Source organism: Galleria mellonella, unplaced genomic scaffold, assembly GCF_026898425.1.
Source record: "Galleria mellonella isolate WM207_F2 unplaced genomic scaffold, CSIRO_AGI_GalMel_v1 utg113, whole genome shotgun sequence".
Classification (NCBI taxonomy): domain Eukaryota; kingdom Metazoa; phylum Arthropoda; class Insecta; order Lepidoptera; family Pyralidae; genus Galleria; species Galleria mellonella.
In genome coordinates, this window is record NW_026441975.1 from 890,373 (window position 1) to 910,995 (window position 20,623).

General features: G+C 31.0%; 2 protein-coding genes and 1 long non-coding RNA gene across 4 annotated transcripts; 1 reads left to right on the top strand and 2 right to left on the bottom strand.

Moving 5' to 3' along the window:
• Positions 1-702: 702 nt before the first annotated feature.
• Positions 703-12,319, bottom strand: LOC113512860 (probable methyltransferase-like protein 25). The gene is given in 9 exon segments (XM_026896809.3): positions 703-949; positions 951-1,118; positions 5,342-5,451; positions 5,961-6,164; positions 7,133-7,316; positions 9,425-9,613; positions 10,753-10,925; positions 11,411-11,650; positions 12,146-12,319. Coding segments are annotated over 9 exon segments (1,497 nt in total). The 5' UTR covers positions 12,177-12,319; the 3' UTR covers positions 703-751.
• Positions 12,320-12,382: 63 nt separating this feature from the next.
• LOC116413216 (uncharacterized) lies at positions 12,383-13,325 on the bottom strand. The gene is made up of 3 exons (XR_004224028.2): positions 13,208-13,325; positions 12,794-12,912; positions 12,383-12,398 (listed from the first exon to the last, which is right to left on the bottom strand). It is a non-coding gene; the product is annotated as an uncharacterized LOC116413216 (long non-coding RNA).
• Positions 13,326-14,561: 1,236 nt separating this feature from the next.
• On the top strand, positions 14,562-20,470 carry LOC113512898 (cytochrome b5-like). 2 transcript variants are annotated; one of them, XM_052892997.1, is made up of 5 exons: positions 14,562-14,580; positions 14,617-14,846; positions 15,196-15,284; positions 16,147-16,221; positions 19,782-20,470. In XM_052892997.1, the coding sequence occupies exons 2-5, from the start codon at positions 14,739-14,741 to the stop codon at positions 19,858-19,860; spliced, it is 351 nt and encodes a 116-aa protein (XP_052748957.1). In that variant the 5' UTR covers positions 14,562-14,580; positions 14,617-14,738; the 3' UTR covers positions 19,861-20,470. The 2 variants fall into 2 exon arrangements, with proteins under 2 accessions (XP_052748957.1, XP_031766913.1); XM_031911053.2 differs by lacking the exon at positions 14,562-14,580 and having other exon boundaries at positions 14,588-14,846.
• Positions 20,471-20,623: the final 153 nt, after the last annotated feature.

Here is a 20,623-nt window from a genome sequence, read left to right on the forward strand (position 1 = left end):
ACGGCCTTAAAGCAAATGTTGTTTGTGAACTAAACTACTCCTAGTTATGGCTAATGAAAATAAAGTTAAATACAACATGCCGGTTACTACGTAATAAAGGTATGTAGTAAGATCGTGTTTATTTCTCGTGTATATTTTACTGTAAATAACAAGCAATATTTGAAAACTTGTCCGAGTTCCTGTGTAATGAAGGGATTAGGTATGCACCTAATATAGGCACTTAATCGTCCATTATTTTCAACCAATTTAAAAAAAGAAGGCTCTCAATTTTGAGTTATGTTAGTCTACACACGTGGAGATGTAAATGGAGCATCGATTGTTAAAAATAGGCCAAAAACTGTTGGATGATGCATTTTTTTTTTATAATAGTTAAAATAATATAATTGACAGTTTGTCTAATAAAAATAGTGACCTTAGAATTAGCGAATACAATTTTAAACATTAAAAAAAAAGATTGGCGATATTTGTAGACGCGTTTGAGAAACAATTTATCGATTTAATTATTTATATCGCCGTGATCGTTAACAACAATTAGTCTATTTTCCATTTAATTCGGTCCTAAGTCGCAAGCTAGTATTTTCATAAATTAAAACAAATAGGTATATAAAATGTATCTAAATATATTTATTTACATTAACTTATATATATACTTATTCACAACTTTAAATAAAAAAAAAATATGTATTTTATACAGAAATTAAATAACATTAATTAACAATGTTGTAATGTTTAGGTACAAATACATATAAAACTATCTCATAGCTACAATACTATGACATCTCGGTGACAGAATAGGATCAAATAATTTGACCAAAAAAACATTTTTAAAACCATTCTCGTATAAATACAAAAGTCTGTCTAATAATATCACACTTTCTATCACCTGAGCCAAACACAACCTTAACAGATAGAACAACACTATTTTCTCCCATTGAGAGTCCAAATTTTTTTTCTATATCACTTAAATGACACTCAGGTAGAATATCATACAGCTTTAATTTTAGTATAGAATCGGCCATTTTGAAGTACTCTCTGAAATCGTTATACTTGTTCGGCGTAATGCGTTTTAACTTGCCATCCGCTATAAAGACGTCGGGTAGATGCTTTTTAATTAGTACCTGTAATGGAATATTATTAAGTACACAAGGCACCGTCAAGTATAAGTTATTTCTATACATAGATGAAATAATAATACTTTTTTTATGGTATCTGGACGTTGCGCTTTTTTTTTATTATGCTCGATTATTTTATAGGAAAGATAAGTGATGTGTACTAAGTAGAATGTAGGAGGGCGTTTGCACTCGATTTTATCTACATACCTCATAAATTTTATTACTTATATATACTTTTTGATGTACTATTAGAATAGTCTATTGTCTATTAGTATAAAAAAAATTAAAGATTGATATTTCCATAATTTATATGATTATATGACGTAATAACAAAGTAACCTACATAGCTCGAAGGACAAAAAGCTATGGCGGCAATAGGCTGATCTCATAGCGTGAAGAACCGACAACCTATGGAGAAGAAAGGTTTTTGCGTGGCGACCTCGTACAGGCAAACGTAGTGTAGGACGACCCCCCACTAGATGGAGTGACGACCTCAAATGCATTGCAGGTGGCTCAGGACCGTTTCTTATGGCAGTATATGGGGGAGACCTATGTCCAGCAGTGAACCGATAATGGCTGAAATGAAGATAATGATGACGTAATATTTAAAAGTAATCAATTATCTTTAAATTTTTAGCAATAAAAAAAAAACGAACGGAAATCGATGGAAAATTTGTAAAAAAATCGTCTTGTGTTAAAAAGATACACTTGTTTCTGTCGCTAACCTTCGGGGCTCGCATGACTGTGTGTTTAATAGAGTATAAGCTAGTGACACCTTGGTTCTCAGAAATGATAACGCAAGAGTCACTATAGGCGTCAGTTCACATCATATCAGCTGATTTGTGATTCCAAGGTGTAGTTACATGAAAATATGCTTTTTATTTATATTTTATTGCAAATATTAATAATACATACAGAAATATAACATTGGAAAGTTAAATGTACAAAGACGAGCTTAACTCTACAAGAGCAAACCCAAAGTAAAAAGCAGCATCAATATCATCGGGTACAGTATATATCGTATAGTAGCGGCGTACAATACTATGACAATTTAATAAGCAAAAAAGAACTACAAAAACTTAAGTTTATAACATAGCTTTAATTTAATTGCATACATATTTAATTCTGTATATATACATACATAAATATAATTATATACTAATACATACATGCAAATAAATATGTTCATAAGAATAGAAGACGCCTTTTAAGTCTAGCTCTTAGAAATTTTTACATATTGACTCTCACAGATAAGTATGGGAAGGGACTTCTGCAGTCTAGCTGCATGGAGGGTAAAGGACCCACTACAGTGCGTAGACGAGTGAAAATTTTTGAAGATAAAAGACGTTCGTCGAGCAACAAGAAATACCACTGTATTTCTTTTGATTTCCTTTTGGATCTTGAGTTTTGACTATTTGTTTTGCTTTCTAGTCAAAACGTTAAAGAAGATAGGACGAAGAAGGGTTGGTTGGTTTATTGTATGCAACTTTACATGTCGTGTGAAAAGCAAGGGTTTATTACTCGTAACTTAGTAACTGTAATATCTGACGCAGCCTTTATAATCACACGTAGGTACACTTGCGTGTAAATGTGAGATTCGGTGAATTTATCCAATGACGTAGCAACAAATTAAAATGTAATCATTACTAGGAAAAACAAATTGTTAATCGATAACGTATCCTGTTTACTTTTCAATATTATTCACATAGAAAATAGGTGTTTATAACTGTTTCTAAGAAGCGAGTCATTACTTGTGTAGGGGTTAGATAGCATGCGATACTGAGTCATAGAAAGGGAAAGTTTCATGATAGCCGTAATAAACTTATTCAAAAAGAGATTGCTATTTTTTTATACATATATTCGTGTTTCAACCGTGAAGCGGTTGTGTTTGCATGGCTGTGTTTCGGTTTGAAGGGTGGGATATGGCGTGAATTTACTGGGTACAGAGGAATAACACCTGAGTCCTAAGGAATGGCAACGCATGGGGGATATCATGGGCGAAACAGTATACTCTGTTATGTCCATGGTACTGCTCATGTCTATAGGCGACGGTTACTACTTTCGATCAGGTGAGCCGTCAGCTTGTTTGCCATTCTAAGTTGCATAAAAAAAAAACAAAATAGTTCTTTATTAATCGCCTCTCAAATAGGAGCTTTTCAAATCCACAGCATTTTTCTTGTTACACCACCGATATCAAAGATGTATGTGATATATATAAAACATTAAATTGCAATATTTAATACCTGCACTTAGATTTATGGCAATTGTAATCTATTTATATCTAAATGAAGTTTTGTTATAGGGAAGTAAGAAGCAAAAAAAGACGATGGATATCATACACGACCAAATCTAGACCCAAGTTTAAGGTAGGGCAAAAGAACTTTTTGGTAGGGCATAAGCCATAATTCATAATTTTCTTGGGGCCTTTCATTTTGAGGTAGCGCAGCGTACCTCAATGCCCCCAGCTACGGCCAGGATATTATAGTATAATATTCTGTAATATTCATAGTGATATTTAAGTTTATAGGCGACGGTTACCACTTTCAATCAGGTAGGCCGCCAGCTGGTTTGCCATTGTATGCATGTTTCATAATAAAAGTTGTCACTTGTCATGTACTTATAGGAGTAATTTAAAGTTTATATCAATTTTAATACCAAAATCAGAATTTACATACTTTTCTACAAACATAATTAAAGTAGGTGTAGGTACGTTCCTAACACTAGCTTTGCTTCTATAGAAAGTATACACAAACAAAGTACATAGTAATATGCGTAGAGGGTGGAAGAAGAAATATCTCAATTATAGTTTTAATTATAAAAAAGTGCATGTTTTTAATATCGCTGCCGGTAGCGTAGGCGCCTTGTATAATAAGTAACGTTAATAACTAGAGGTGGGTAAATTATAGTAATATCTATATATTAATACAATAATGGATATTTTTTTTTTGATAGGTGATAATGGAATGGTAGCCCCGCCTGCGCTAACGAGATGCGCTGGCGGAGCACCAGTGAAGGGTGATAGATGAGAATGAAAACAGGCCAGTTATCCCATCATGATGAATTCATCAGAAATTAACCATGATAGTTTCCAGGGCGAACCGCGAGGAGGTCGACCTGGTTGGGTATATTGCTAGCAATGGGATTCTCTGTCTTCATTACTAACAATCCCTTTCCCCCCAATGGATATATTAAACACCGGTTATCCATCAATCATAATCAAAATGTATATAGATACCCGAAGGGGTTTTTGGTGGGTGAAAATAGAATGGAACCCTATTAGCGCTAACGGTATACGCTACGAGGCACCAGTGACAAATGATATTTATGGTAAGGTATAAACAGAGCTGTTAAACCCCATTTCCAACAATCTCTTTTCCCCTATATATATGAAGGGGTTTTTTTATGCAACTTAGAATGGCATACAAGCTGACGGCCCACCTAATGGAAAGTGGTAACCGTCGCCAATAGACATGAGCAATACCATGGACATAACAGAGTATACTATTTTACCCATGACCAATGCGTTGTCATTCCCGATGACTAAGGCGTTATTCCTCTGTACTCAATAAATTCACTGCCATATCCCACCTTTCAAACCGAAACACAGTTATGCAAACATTATATATGCTTTACGGTTGAAACTTAAATAGGACAAAGGTACCCAAACAAACGACTTATGTACGAAGTATTGTTAAGTTCTGGTACGAGGGTATGGACAATATGGAAATGAATGATAAACTTTCCACTATCAATCTCCAAAGAAACCCAATATATAGATATCGAATGATATTTAACCATTAATAAACTTATATAATAGAGGAAGTGCAGCATATTTGGAATACTGCAGGTAATTTGGAATACTTCCATATCTGAATCAATATAAACGCTATCTGTGTTTTTTTTTAAGTAAACATAACGCCATTCGATAGACGAAGCCATAGATAGTTAAAATCAGGACACCATTTTGACATTCCGGCTACCAGCCCCAAAGAAACGAGACACTTGTTTTGAAAACTTTTTCGGTAAGAATACAATCCGTTGTAATCTTTACTGTAATTTCAAGGTTCTGGTTTTTGTTATATTTGATTGTTCTCATTATTAAAGTTTAATACTTTGACAATAATTAAATGTATTTTTTACCTACCGATCCCGTTCCTCTTTCAATTTATTCTCAAAAATCAAACTAGTATTCCAAATATGCTGCAGTTCCTCTATTAATCTGTACCTACCTCTAGCAAAGCTCTATAGAGCAAACTCTTGGACGGCAACTGTCTTTGATATACGACTCTGTCTATGGATTGTGCGGCCAGCATTCTTGCGTTGCGCCCGAGATTATAATCTGTGGGATAGTTTACAATAAAAAAAAAAACATTGTTACAATACGCCTGAGGGTTATGTTGTGCAACCAGTTGTATGTTTAATGTGTAGAATTGCAAAAAAAAAAACGCCTGAGGGTGTTGCAAAACCGATCGTGAATGTATTTATAATAAAAAAAAAAAAATTAAGTACAGCTATTTTAAATAACATTATTAATTAATGTTATCGAAATAAAGATTGTATTGTTCTCTTTCTTACATTCATATTTATGATGTCGAGCAGTGAAGCCTGCATGACAGTATTCCGGTATGAAGGATGAGATAGGTTACTGGGTACGACACAAATACCATAGCCCTCAGGAAATGTAACGGATAAAACGTTACATGGGCATTACAGTGTATTCTCTAAAGTCCTGATAGTGTTCTTATTTATATAGCAAAAGTTACGACTTCCTTTCTAATGACGCGTCCATGTGTGTCATTTTAAGTACCTATATATTACAAGTAATAAAAAAAGCATCAGTATACCAACTTCTCAAATGTTCCGACATAGGAAACCCCTGTCCTGTATCATGTTCTGGAGCGTAATCCCTCTGGAAAACATCAAACAGTCCTGCGTCCACGTGTTCAGTAAGGAGGTGGTAACAACAAGGAACATTGAAGACAGCGCTTATGGATCCTTGAGACGTGAAGATACGTAGAGAGTCAGGGCCCAGGTTGCCGCACGTGTGAAGACCTGTCGCATTCATCGCCATAAAAACTGGTGAGTAGAGACCTCCCAATATACATATATAAATGTGTATAGTTGTAAAAAATATGCTCACGACGATAAATAAATCTACTAGAGACTCTAATGGTTCCTTTTAGAAATGAATGGTAACTCTATTTTCTCGGGGGTGAGGATGAAGTCAGATCAGTTGGCATATCATAATCAATTCACCAAAAAACAACCGCAATGTTTCTCAGGAGGAACCGCGTCGACCTGATAGTGCATTTCTAGGAGTGAAGCTGCTAGTCCTTATTACTTACTAACTATCCCTTCCCCCGCATGACTTTAATGGGGTATAGGTAGGGTTGCCAACTCTTCCGGATTGCACGGGAGACTCCGGTAATAATGGTTAACCTTCCTACCTCTCGAAGTGCAATAATTCCTCCGATTTTTCTAAAAATATTGACTTTGATAGTGACTATTTGTAGGAAGATGATGTTACATTAATCATTCCTGTCTTTAAAGCTTCATGCGAGCTCGTATTTAGCACGATGGAACAAGGAGAGAAACCGAATGAGTATTTATTTAGTAAAAGCAGAGTTACAAGTACTAACAAACTTCGATTTTTCATGTAAAAACTTTTATCATTTTGTGGTGAAAATTCAACAAATATTAGATGCTGCTCGAAAACAAAATAAATATAAATTTAAAAATAAATAAATTATTTTCTTTTAATAGCTGTGGGGAGGGGGGAGGAGGGGGGGCTCCTCGATAAAATTCCTAAACATAAAATTATCTCGGGTTGGTCCTTTCAAGAGTTGGCAACCCTAGGTATAGGCATTTGTAGATTGTTGATTATATTCAACACCTACATTTCGATGACCAAATTTGAATCCAACGTGGCAAAGGACAACTCTATGCCCTCACTCAGATTATTGTTTTGCTATCGATAAAAATTACAGGTAAGAAAGAAAAATATAAATATTGCATATTACCTGTCAAAAGTAACTTAGTTTCACTACTGGTAAATTCTGGAAACTTCTCATTGACCAAAGTTTTAAGGTCAGTGTCTCTAGTGACGAAGGCGCTGGCGAACCGATGTAAGTTCTTGTCTATACTCTCTGAGATCCGTTCCTCGTGGCCATCCTTTACTCTTTTAGCTATTGCGTGCCATTGTTTCTATCAAGAAGAAATTTATATGCTAATTTTTTATGTACTTTGTATATATGAATTTGAATAAAAATTTAATTTAAATTCCATACACTTATTAGGAAATTCAAGTTCAAATCGAAACCATTTGCATAGTTTTAAGGGAGTTCTCTACTTAGTAATGGCTGGAAAGAAACCATAAAGTATAATAGAAAAAAAAAAAAAAAAATTAATTGGGCATATTATTCTTGTATCATTTAATGTAGTGTTTATTTAATAGAAAGAAAGAAAGAAATATTTTTATTCTAGTAAATTTCGATTTAAGCATTTTTGAATAGTATATTGTTCATTATTTTACTGCCCATTCGGATCGCAGTTTTAGCCAAAATAAAAAGAAAATATAATTTAAAAATATAAAAAACACTAGTGAAATTATAGAAGTGGTACTATTTTAGAGTATGTTGTACACTACTAGTAACTCTCAATAATTAAACTTAAGGTACATAGTGGAAAATTGAAATAAATAAAACATGTTGAGTCTCCTATATTTTGATTTTAAGCGATGTTTTTTTTTTGGGGGGAAAATAATCAATTTTAATAGTTAAAAAATTTAAAATGCTAAATAATTCTATTTCACATTATATAAAGTTTACAATCAGACCTTATACTAGACTAGACGAAAACTACATTTTTTAACAGTGTATGTGTGACCAGAGGGCGAGCGTATCGCGACGTACGCTTTCAAACTAGCTAATTAATTAAATCATTGATACCTATGCCTAATATAATTATTCTAAGAGTTATAATAATAATATATTTATGTATGTCTAAGAGTTATAGAACATGGAATAGGTATGACGAGCTTTTACCCTTTATGTGACGATTAGGGTCAGCCCGCGTAACACAAGTTATTCCCTACACCCACCTAACAACTATTTGTTGAAAAACAAAGCCATTACTGCCCCTGTAGATGACTGGCAGGAATATACATTATGAACGGTAACGAATTAATTTAATAAAAGTGAAAACTGGTTTAGATCAAAGTTATATTCGAAATTAAATTACAGATAGAGCCGGATTAGATGTAAATTGTATATCTTGGCAGATTTGGAGTTCTGGCGTAAAAGTTACATTTTTTATTCTGTGGTTTGCGAATGAACACAGTTAATTGATGAAGACGAAGAGTTAAATCTTTATAAAAGGTGTAAGGGAATGTTCATACCGAACATAGATGATAATGTTGTATACGCCAATATGAGCAAACGTATTTGAAACGGAGATAATACTTTTAATATGCAATGAGAGGATTTTAGAATGGAAAACTACAGAAAAGATGAGGAGACAGACATAGCAAAATATATTTTAACAATATGTAAAAACAATATGTCAAAAAATATATAAATTTCGAATGACAATAAGAATATAAAAATATAGCAAAGAGTTCGCTACAGTATTACCGACTGTTAATACTAACACTTGTCTAGACGTTGGCGGACTAGCATAAAACGTAGCGGAAAGCCGTGCATGTTAGTAAAGCGCACCGGTCATCCTACTATCCTGCATTTTTTTTTATTAATCTCTGTGATATATGTTCACTTACTACTACTAGTTGCTCTGTAAATTTTATTATTATATACCTATTTAACTAAATATAAAAAAAAGATAAATACATTGTGTATTTACTATAACTGCACCGTCAAGAGTATTTATTAATAATGTACCAAACAACAACTGTACGCTTTTTTTATTTTTCATACATTTATATCATTGCATACATAAGTAGCTCAAGGTTAGTGTCGGGATTGGATGATATTTTGTATGAAGTCAACATTAATAAATTATATAATAAACTCTTTATTGCACACAAAATAGAGATGTAAATAGAATATTGATACAAGTAAATTTTGTATATATTACAAAATAATTATAGCTAAGAGTAATCTCTTGGAAGTTATAAACACAATTCCACAGTGGAATGTACAACATGAAGTAGTGTTGTATATTAATATAACTTTTTATTTCACAAAACATAGGAGTATAAATAGACCAGTAGATAGTATCGATTACAAGAGGCGACTTCTATGACTCGAAGTGGTTTTATAAATCTTGTGTTAATTGACTTTTGTCGTTGATTGTACCTGTATAATTTTGATTCTTTGAGTAGCCGCGCGCAGGGTTCTCACGTCGCAGTCAATAGTGAGGCTCGGTACTCCGTAGCCGAGGGTAAGTGCGACGGGCAGGTGTCCGCGGCCACCGCCCGCCTCCACGCAGCACGTGGCTGAACTAGCGCCGTACAATGACGCCACTAGACGAGACATTGTTTGTACCTAAAAAAGTATCTTATTAATCGCAATTTACATTATGAATTTTTTTTTTAAATAAGTGAAAATGGAATGGCAACTCTATCGTCCAATCGGTATACGTTGGAGGAGCACCATTGAGACATGATAGGTGAAGATGAACGCAAGTCAGTCAGCCCATAGTGACGAATTCAACAAGAATTAACTATGCAAATCTCCAGGGGTGTGGAGGTCTACTTGACAGGTATATTGCTAGCTGTAAAACCTTATTACTAAAAATACTTTTCTCGCCACATTATGAAACTAGTAACTGGTTCAATTAGTCATAATGGACCAACTTACCTGCTTTCATCCTCACCTATCTATATCCAAATTATCTATTTAATATAAACTAATGCATGATTAGTTAAAATTTAACGACACTAAAAGAGTTTCGTGCTTTGTTATATTTTTTAAATACAACTAGCACTATTTTATCATAACGTGAAAATAGTGTCACGAAAGCTTTGTACTTGACTTACGGAGAGGAGGAGACTTATTGATACTTGACTTACGGAGGCCACGATTGCAACAATATTGAAAATTTCACTAACATTTAGCACTAGTTTTATTAGTAGTATGTTGCACGAAACTTACAAACTGAGATTGTAAATTAGGCTTTAAATGAGTAACTGTAGTGTAGATGTTATATATATTTCCCACAAATACCTATAAAAAAAAATGCATAATAACGCAATACACACAAAATTTACCAGAGGGACACTTTGTACTATAATTGTTTGCTTGGGCACCTCTGTCGATTCGTGTTTCTACCGTGAAGCAGTTGTACTTGCATGGTATGTGTTTCGGTTTGAAGTGTGGGATATGGCAATGAATTTACAGGGTACAGAGGAATAACACTTGAGTCCTAGAAATGGCAACACATGGAGGATATCATGGGTGAAACAGTATACTCTCTTATGTCCATCGTACTGCTTATGTCTATAGGCGAAGGTTACCACTTTCCATCAGGTGGGCCGTTAGCTTGTCTGCCATTCTCAGTTGCATAAAAAAAAAATTATGTGACGGTTAAGCCTTCAATTTTTATCTGGATTATGTTATATCTCGTAGATCTCCTATTTTAATATTTGGTGTCGCACACCGAAACATATAAGTATCTATCATACCTCATAACTTTTCTTTCCACTCATAAACTGTTTGACTTTTATTTCAGGCTTAACTTCACCTCCCAAGTTTTTGATACGATCTTGTAGTTGTTCAGCTGTGATGCAGTAATCATTGTTTACAGTGATGCAGTGTGAGCGCGCCTTGTTGATCCAGTTACCAAGTTTTGTATTATCTAAAAAAATAAAAACTTCATGACGTGTTTTTCTTATAATTTTTCAGAGAACAATAAAACTTGGTTTACATTACTAAAACACTCTCTTCAAATGTTTTAATAGCACTTTTACTTGTGAATATTACTAATTACTTAAAAGCTACCTTTAAGTAATGTAAACTGTCTGATAATGTAAAGTAAATAACAGGAAAAAGTAGAAAAATGCAGAGTAAAGTGTGTTAAACTTTACCCTGCACTTTTCTATATTTTCCCTCATTAATGATAAATTTAATAAAAGAAGGTAACCTACATATATAATTATATATCTCTATCTATTTTTGTTAACTTGTGTAAGCATAGACAATAATGTCAATAGTATAATGTAAGAAAGACTCTGTTTTCCGCACTTAGCCTCTCATTTGGGCCGTTGTGCGTCAAAAATAGTATAATGTAATTTGGACTTACTACAGAGTTGATGTTGTTATTTATAAATAAATAAAACAAACCCTTGTTGTTCATATCTTCTGCAATGTTCCAGAACTTCTCAACAGTTGTTTTAAAATCCCAGCTTGACATCGAATCCCTCAAACCAGTAGGGATAAGTAGATCCCAATGATTTTGTGTGAAGAATTCTACCATGTGGCAGTTGGCTAGTGGCAATAGGGGATTTAGGAATGTAGTGATGGAGTCTAGATGAAGACGTAGTTTATATATAGTGGATTCCATTGATGAAGGAGGATGATCACCTGTAATTATAATAATTGAAGTAATTTCTTAGATTAATAGAGAATGTAGCTTTTTATTTTCTATATTTTTATCAATACAATATTTGTGATAGTCATTTTATCCCTTCATACTGTTCGGTTGTAAGCTTAACTTTTATTTGAAAACAGGCAACAACTGTGTTTCTTCACTATTCTTTACACCTAAAATTGCATCCCGAGCTGGGCAGTAGATTCATAAAAAAATTATGATTCAAAAATGCTTATTATTAAGTTTACTTGAGTAAAAAGTATTTATTATTATTTTCATTATTAGTGGGTGTTGTAAAAGATGATTAAGGTAGGGTAAGGAATGGTTGACAGCATCCCTTTTAAAAGATCTCCAAAGTCTAACTGTGATTCCCTGCCAATTGTGGCAACTACTGGTAAAACTCCCCAAAGGGGTTGCTTATATTCAGCAGAGGACAGTTAAAGATGATGATGATATGTATAATATTGCATAACATACTACTAACTTACCAGTATCTTCAAAATGAAACTCCTGCATCATATGGATTAGTTGATGGTATTTTCAAATGGGCACAAGCTTTTTTATACTGAGCCCTTATATTTTCTGCTATACCCAGTATATCATGTTCTTCTGAATTTGTACGTGGAAATGTGTCAATTAATTCTTTTACCTTTGTTAGGTTCTTTAGTACTTTTTCTGGATATTTTATTTCAGCTTTTTCATTAGCATTTATATAGTGTGAAACAACACCTAAATAATAGCCTGAAAAAAAAATTTGATAGTTTAGTTAAATTGAGGTCTCTTTGAATTGTTCTTTTAATTGTTGTTATTGAAAATAAAATAAAGAAAAATAATAATTAAAATGTACACAATTATAATCCCCAATAGGAAAGTCAAAGTCATTTATTGACTAATAAGATTTGAACATATTCTACATGCACACATATCAGAGCATATTAGAATCCAATGTTTTAGTATTACATGAAATGCTACTAATTCTATAAATATAAAAGTTTATAGATGTTTATTATTTAGTAACATTTCATAGATTTGAAAGAACACACAGGTGTGTTATATTCTAATTAAACACATAGGATACTTTATACACAGATTCACACAGACAATGCTACGGGATACAGCTAGTTAAAGATTATTACCAAGTTCACGACCCAATTCAGCTCCTCTGTGATATCCTAAATGATATCCTTCAGGGTTTCCGGCTTCAACACCTGCTTTGTAGCCTTCTTCATAACTATCTTTGTGATGTTTCTCTTCACTTAGGAAAATATCATCAACTATATCATTAAAATCCTTCTCTTCAGCCATTTAAAAAAGCTTTATCATAATATTTTAACAATTTATCAAAATTAATAATAACAGACTACAATTTAAAAGCACTTGAAATCTGAGTTATTCAAATCCAAGAATGCCTATAATTAATACAGGCAATGCAAAATCAATAATGGTAGTATGAAAAACGAATTTAGTATTAATCATATAGTAATTATTAGTCACTAGCTAGATGTAATATATACAAGCTTTTGGTTAAAATAATATATTTTTTAGGTTACCTAAATTAAGTAGTCTCTTTAATCACAGTATGTACACTAGTAAACAGTAGTGTTGCCAAGTCGCATCGACTAATACCAAATATTCAGGATCTCGAGTACCTAATACATAGAGTTCGGTTACACGTTATTTGAGTACAGTATAAAATAATTATAATAAACACACAATTAGTATTTGAGCAATAAGTATTGTATTTGTTAGTCAAATATAGTATATAGTTGTGTGTTTATAATAATTATTTGTTTTTACTTTATTAATAAGTTAATTTTATTATTTTTCGTAACGTATATTTACATGAGTACTCTATTTTAGCTTGTATTTATTTATGCCTACATATATTATGGATTTTGATTTTGTAACGATTAGCCGAAAATTGTTTTTAGAAAACTAATTTTTATTGTTGAGTCGAGCTTTTTGAGAATAAATCAACGTAATGATTATTTAATAATAAATATATTGAGACACTTATTAAAAATGTGTATTTTTTGAATAGTTGTTTATTTTAGAAAATCTTTTCATTGTGTATTTTTCTTTTTTTTTTAAATATAACTTCCATGTGTAGATCTTTTTGTTGGTAGTTTTGCCATTTTCGTACATAGTTTTTTTTTTTTCATTTTTAAGCTATAAATAACTATTCCATATATAATTAACGGCATATAGATTTATATTTATTTATTTCATCAACTGAGTGAGCTTTACAATTTCCCCATATGCTTACTCAGGAAAGTATCAGTACAGTATAACATATGTATCATTAAATAGAATAATATTAATTACTTAAATCACATAACAATAATAACATCTATATGTTAAATCTCTGAACATAAACACTTTGTGGTCATCTAACGAAACTTCAAAATAACTCTTTTGCAAGTTGGAGGCAAACACGTCTAAATGCGGATACCGGCTCAATATATCATTGAGTAGTTTCAATGGAAAATAAAGAGGAGCTTGCTTAGTGAACTTTAATCAAACGACGTCACGTCGATGTAATTACTGAGTGTTCCTATTGATATTGATATCAGTACAGTTTGGTTACATTATTATCCATTTAATTTAATTTCCGTCTCACTTCTAGTGTATTATGGCCCACCATACCCAATAAAAACATACTCGGGTATATATGAAGATAAGACATCTTAAAACCATACTGTTTTTGGTACAGTCACCATACGTATTTTTTTTGGATTTTTTTTTCTATTATATGATTTTGAATGTTTAGAATAACTAAGAACCTCTGAGATTATATATTTAAAACTTAGTTATATTAAAATTACAATTGAAAACCCTAGTTTACGCGCGTCTCGTTGTCACTGTCACGGTGACATCAATCTAGTCAGACATTACCACCTGATTTTGATTTTGACAACTGAACAGTTTGATTTTACAATTTCCTTATTATATATATTCATTCCTTAAATTTTAATATTTTTTTAATATTTTTATTATAATTGCATTAAAATTTTGCCTGTCTATCTGATAAGTAAAAAGGAAAATTGATTCAAATTGTGAAATTTTGTAACAGTTGTAATAATGACGCGAGAGATATCTTTTGCTGAAATTAAGAAGCATAATAATGAAAAGAGTGTTTGGATAGTAATTCATAATGATGTATACGATGTGACTAGTTATTTAGGAGAAGTAAGTAATTGATCTAGTCTTACGTTTATATATATTTAATAATTTAAAGGACTTAGATTTTCGTTATTTGCCACAGAGATTTTTTTGTTGTTTTTTGATGGTTAAGAACCTATAATTTAGAACACGTTTACCATTTATGCATGTTTATGACTCTCATGATAATAAAAAAGTAAATATATTTCTGAGTTATTTCCTTTAGTATTACAGATTAAGAATAATTTTTATTCAAGTGAACTTATAAGTGTTTTCGATTTGTAATTTTTTCACAGGAAGTCTCCTGTCTATCTAGATCTTCTTCCTCCTCTATCTACTTTTTACCTTTTTTTTAATTTATTTATTTATGTTTTAGCATCCCGGTGGTGAAGATGCACTATTGGAGGTTGCTGGAAAGGATGGCACACAGAATTTTGAAGATGTTGGTCACAGTGAAGATGCTCGGTTTGTATTATGATTTTTATTAACATATGTATAGAATATTAAGGTATTTCATATTACTTACTTAAGTTCAAGTTGTATCAATTCATATTATATTGTATTACTTTTTAACTACTCCTAAATGATTTTGTACTTTTGTTTATGTTTCATATTTCATTTTAAATATTATGATAGTTAACATGACCTACCCATACTCTAAATTTTATCTATAACTGTTCTGTATTTTTTCATAAAATATGAACTTTTACTTGTGACTTCATCTATGTGACTGGGATAATGTTCAATGACCAGGACACAAAGTAGCCTATAAATAAACAAATTATTAGCAATTAAAAAAGGAAAAACAAGTGTTTTAAATGAAATTCTGAAACAAAATGAATGTTTTTTTACTATATTTAATAGACAACACTTGGAATAAAACATGTAGATACGGGTAGATAAAACAGAAAACATTTAGTTTCAACAACTTTGTAGTCCTTGTTTTTTCATATAAACCAGATTTCATAGTGATTGGTAAAGCCATTATGATACTAAGAGGTAACAAACAAACAAACTTACTTTTACATTTATGATACTAGTTGTATCCAACAGGTTCATCTGTGTGAATTAGTAATTGCATAAAGTATCCTATGTACTAAGTTATTATCTACCAATGTACAAAATTTCTTTCAAATCCATTTAGTAGTTTTTGTGTATCAAATATCCATCCATCCTTCTTTACAAACTTTTGCATTTATAATATTAATATGGTAATAGGATTGGTAAGGATTATAATTACAGGCTTAAAAGAAGTAAATTTTAATATTGTATTTAATGTTTCTTTATAATATATTAACATTACAGTTACTTTATATATTGATTTCAGAAACATTATGAAGAAATTTAAAATAGGAACACTTCCACCATCAGAGAGAACTGGATCTTCAAATATTACTAATTGGTATGTATCTATTTTTAATATCATAATTCTGTGCTTAATTATCATTAATGTAAGTATAGTAAACTCATATTCATACATTATCATACAACATCTATTAAAATACATTATTTTTATTTTATTATTTATTCACTATTGCACATAAAATCAGAAGGAATCAGGAAGGAGAAAATGTCCCAACATTTTCTTTTGTTTGGTTGTATCAATGTTGGTACACTGATATGACAAGACAAACTTATAAACATTATATTAGAATTTAAGATGGAAGAAGGAGGGGAAGAGTGAGATTAAAGCACATTTACGTCAAGTAGATCAAAGAAACAGTTGGTGTCGTGTTGTATGAAGAGGTAAAGAGTCTTGCCAAAATTTGTAGTGAGTGACAAGAGCTCCACTAACAGCATAGGTCTTTAATATGAATAAATTAATTTACATATAAGTATTTGTAAAAATAGCTAACATAACCTTCAAGAAAAGAGCATATTCCTTTTTAAAAGGCCGGCAGCACACCTGCAATGCCGTAGGTGTTGTGGGTGATTATGGGCGGCGGTAGTCACTTACCATCAGGTGAGCCGCATGCTCGTTTGCCCCCTGTGTTGTAAAAAAAAAAAAAAAAGCTAGCTTTAAGTGTGATCATACTGAAGTTTACTGAAATAATTATGCAATATATTCTTACATGCCATCATTGTTTTATAATAATAGGATTTATATGCTGTAACTAAACAGCGCTGTCATATGAATAACATGTAGTAAATAATAACATAAATAAAGAATAAAAATGAATAGTCATCTCACTGAATTAGGAACATATGATATTAAAAGTATAACAGTAACATGATAAATTATATTATTTCTTATCTTACAGTTAAAATTATTTAGACAAAGATAAAATAATCTTTATTTAAATATACTTATTTATAAACATATATGACTTATCAGTTTTATTGTGAAACACATATCTGTTTTGTTTTAAATTTCGATCTTTGTATTTTTGTTCACAGTTGTAAAAAAACAAAAAAGAAGATAAGGTTAATATCGATTTTCTGTTTTTATAGCAAGTGGACCTTGTTAGATTGAAAGTTCTTACTTATTAATTTACTTAGAACCATTACTGAGATAGATAGTTAAAATCAATTTAGTTTTATAAGTAATATATAAAAAATAAAAAGTAGTAGTCTAATTTTTTATATAAGGAAATTTAATATATTTATTTTTATAAATAACTGCATTGAATAGTTTGTATTGTTATTAAATTTATAATATAAAAAATCTTGTTGCTCAGATTATAAACCGCAAGGCTTTTATCTAACTTATTTAATAATAACATTTGAGTAGATATATTTGTTGCCCATAAATATATATTTAATACATAATATTCTATGTTTAGTGCAGAAAACAATGCTGTGCACGAAAGCTGTTCGGCTACTAGGTTAATATTATTACATTTGTTTATTGTTTTTGTTTTTCTATATTATAAGATAATAATTTTTTACAAATTTTTTTACGTAGCTGTCTACGTTTACCGAAAAATGAGTCGACTGAGAAAACATGGCGAACATATGATGGCTCCATTGCTAGGTCTGCCATACAACATGGTCATTTTATTCTTGATTTTATATTTTTAAATTTGTAGTTACAATAACAAAAAAAAGTTTTATTACTTAAGTATTTGTTATTTTTCGTTTAATTTTTTTCCTTTTATTTAGATCAGAAGTCATAATTTTTTTTTAAGTTAATAATTACGCTTAATTGTAGTAATTACGCCTCGGCGCCGAAAACTCAATACAAAGAACCTCCAAGTCCAAAAGTAGAGAGAAGAATACAATCAATCGTTGTACCACGTGAAAGGTTTATTTTAGTTGTTTATTTTTTTTTTGTTTTGATTAATGATTGGTTATTTAAGTTAAAATCTTTGTTTGTAGTGTCTGTTAAATATTTATATTATAAATATTGTGATACCTAAAATTGTCTGAAAACCTTTGTAAAGATATTTGAATGTTACCTTATCACACCTAATTGGCTGGTAAAATAAATATCACATCCAACACTCGTGAATTTCTGCTCTTTTAAATTTTTTTTTTTAAATCTTGCATCACCAAAGAGCCTTGCACAAAATGTACATAGCAGTCATCATATCAGTCGCTAACTCTTCATTGCTGAACATGTCTCCGTTTATTGCGGGAAGTAGTTGGCTAGTAGTTGCCAGGTTTGGCAGGCGGGTTGTCGGTGACGTTATCACCCATCCCCGGACCATGAAGTATCACACGTAAAAGGGGTGGCCCATTCTATGCCGGGACTATACGGCACAAAATCTATTTTGCTTACATCTAATTTAGTCAGTGACTTAACGCATATGATACTTTGTCTTATGGTAATTTACGCTGGGTAAGCCGCGGAAATCAGCTAGTTTCGCATATAAATTACATTTATTTTTAGCTGCATTTATTATATAAAAATAGTGATATAAAATACCTACTGATTATATGTGTTATATTTCTTAATATAATATGAATATTTTACATTATAGGCAACCGCGAGGACCACCCTGCGAAAGGTTTACTGTATTTATACCTTACTTACCTTTAACTAGTATAACTATGGCTGTGGTATAGTTAGAGTAAATTAATATTGTAATTGTTTGTTATTAAAGGGGTCAAGAGCGGCCATCATCCTCTCCTCCACGGTACTAGTTTTGCAATTTTCTGTAGCAATCGATTAGATCTTTCTATTTGTGAAATTGTTGATTTTATTGAAAGGTGTTAAATAAAAACAAAGGAATAATGTGCCTTTATAAAAAAAGGAATTGCTTCTTTTTTAAATAATAAAACTGCAAAATATGATTAAAACTGACGAAGTTTTTTTAAACATATCTTTATAATTTTTTATTTTAAAATTATGTTTAAAACGGCAAATTCATATGGAGAAAACATGAGAGTATTTTTTGCATATGAATCATTATTTTGTTCGTATTTACTTTATAATTAGTTTTTAGAAATTGACTTTCGGTCATTTAAAAATGTATATTTTTTGAAGGTAGGGTACGCTCAAGTTGTGTTCACACGTTTTTGCTACATTTATTGAATTAAGTCAGCTTAAAAAAAAAATTGTTACGGTTGTTATCCAATTTATTAATGTAGCTTAGTCAACTTTAAATAGTTTAGAAAATTAAAAGCTGTTATTCTTATATTATTATTATTCTTGGATACTCGATTATTATTGGTTGAGATTGTTCTTAAATTTTTTTTTGTGACGGATTTTCGAAAGTCAAAACTTTTTAATAATAATTTCTCATATTTTATAATAATAAGTATGTACTATAGTTATATTTAGATGTACTTAGATTATATTTAGTAAATTGTGGTTGTATACAATGTTATTGTTGTTATACGTAATGTCATTTGGAGACCTTGGAAATGGATCTTACAAACTTATTGAGTATAATTATTTAGAGAAACACTTATGTACCGTATGAAATATGAAAAATATCAGTTTGCAAATAAAAAAGATCCATTTTCAACATGATTTTAATAATTAATTTTTGTACTGATACAAGCTTTTTGTTTCAGCTCAAATCTGAAATGGGCAGTCTTAGCATTGGCCGGTGCCATTGTTGTTGGCATTGTACTCAAAAAATATTTAAGCTAATGTGACATGAAGCGAAAAATTAGGACGAGTTATCTGCAATAAAACTGGTACAATCCAGTAGTAACTAGTTATAAGCCAGTCGATGTCTATATACATGTATATCCAAGTAATATCTGGTATTAATATTTATTCTTGGTTTGTTATATTTGATGTGTAGTGTATAAACATACATACATATCTGTTACACCTGTCCCGTATTAGGGTAGGCAGAAATAGATAATAAATTCCAAAATAATGTATGTCATAGTTTTGGGCATTTTATTTAATTCAAACTCGATTGTGGGTACTACAAGATTGTCTGTGTTATTAAATATTATATCTATGGCATAATTAATATAAGAAACTTTTTATATTCTTAATAAAATTATTGTTTTCTCTCATTAGTCATATAACAAACAAAGTAAAATTTAAACATATTCTCATTGTGTCCACGAACTTATGGTAAATAGGTACTTGCATAATACTAGGTGCTGTTTTATTATTTATTTTTATATAAATATACTAGATATTTTTAAAATCTACTTTTGCGTAGATAACGTCATGTTTTTTTATTGTTAAATGCTGAATGTACACATGTCTACATAAGAAGACAATAAAATTAAGTTGTATTGACTTTTTTTCTTATGTCTTATACCTCTTTTATGCAACTTAGCAGGTAAATAAGCTGACGGCCCACCTAATAAGTTCTATATATAGAATATAGTATATCTTAATAGGTACTATGTGAAGCACTTTATATTAACTGAAATATAAACAACTTATG

Coding starts and splice junctions, on each gene's coding strand:
- LOC113512898 (XM_052892997.1), top strand. CDS start 14,739: ATGACGCGAGAGATATCTTTTGCTGAAATTAAGAAGCATAATAATGAA. Junction 14,847..15,195: donor TGACTAGTTATTTAGGAGAA/GTAAGTAATTGA, acceptor TTTATGTTTTAG/CATCCCGGTGGTGAAGATGC. Junction 15,285..16,146: donor GGTCACAGTGAAGATGCTCG/GTTTGTATTATG, acceptor TATTGATTTCAG/AAACATTATGAAGAAATTTA.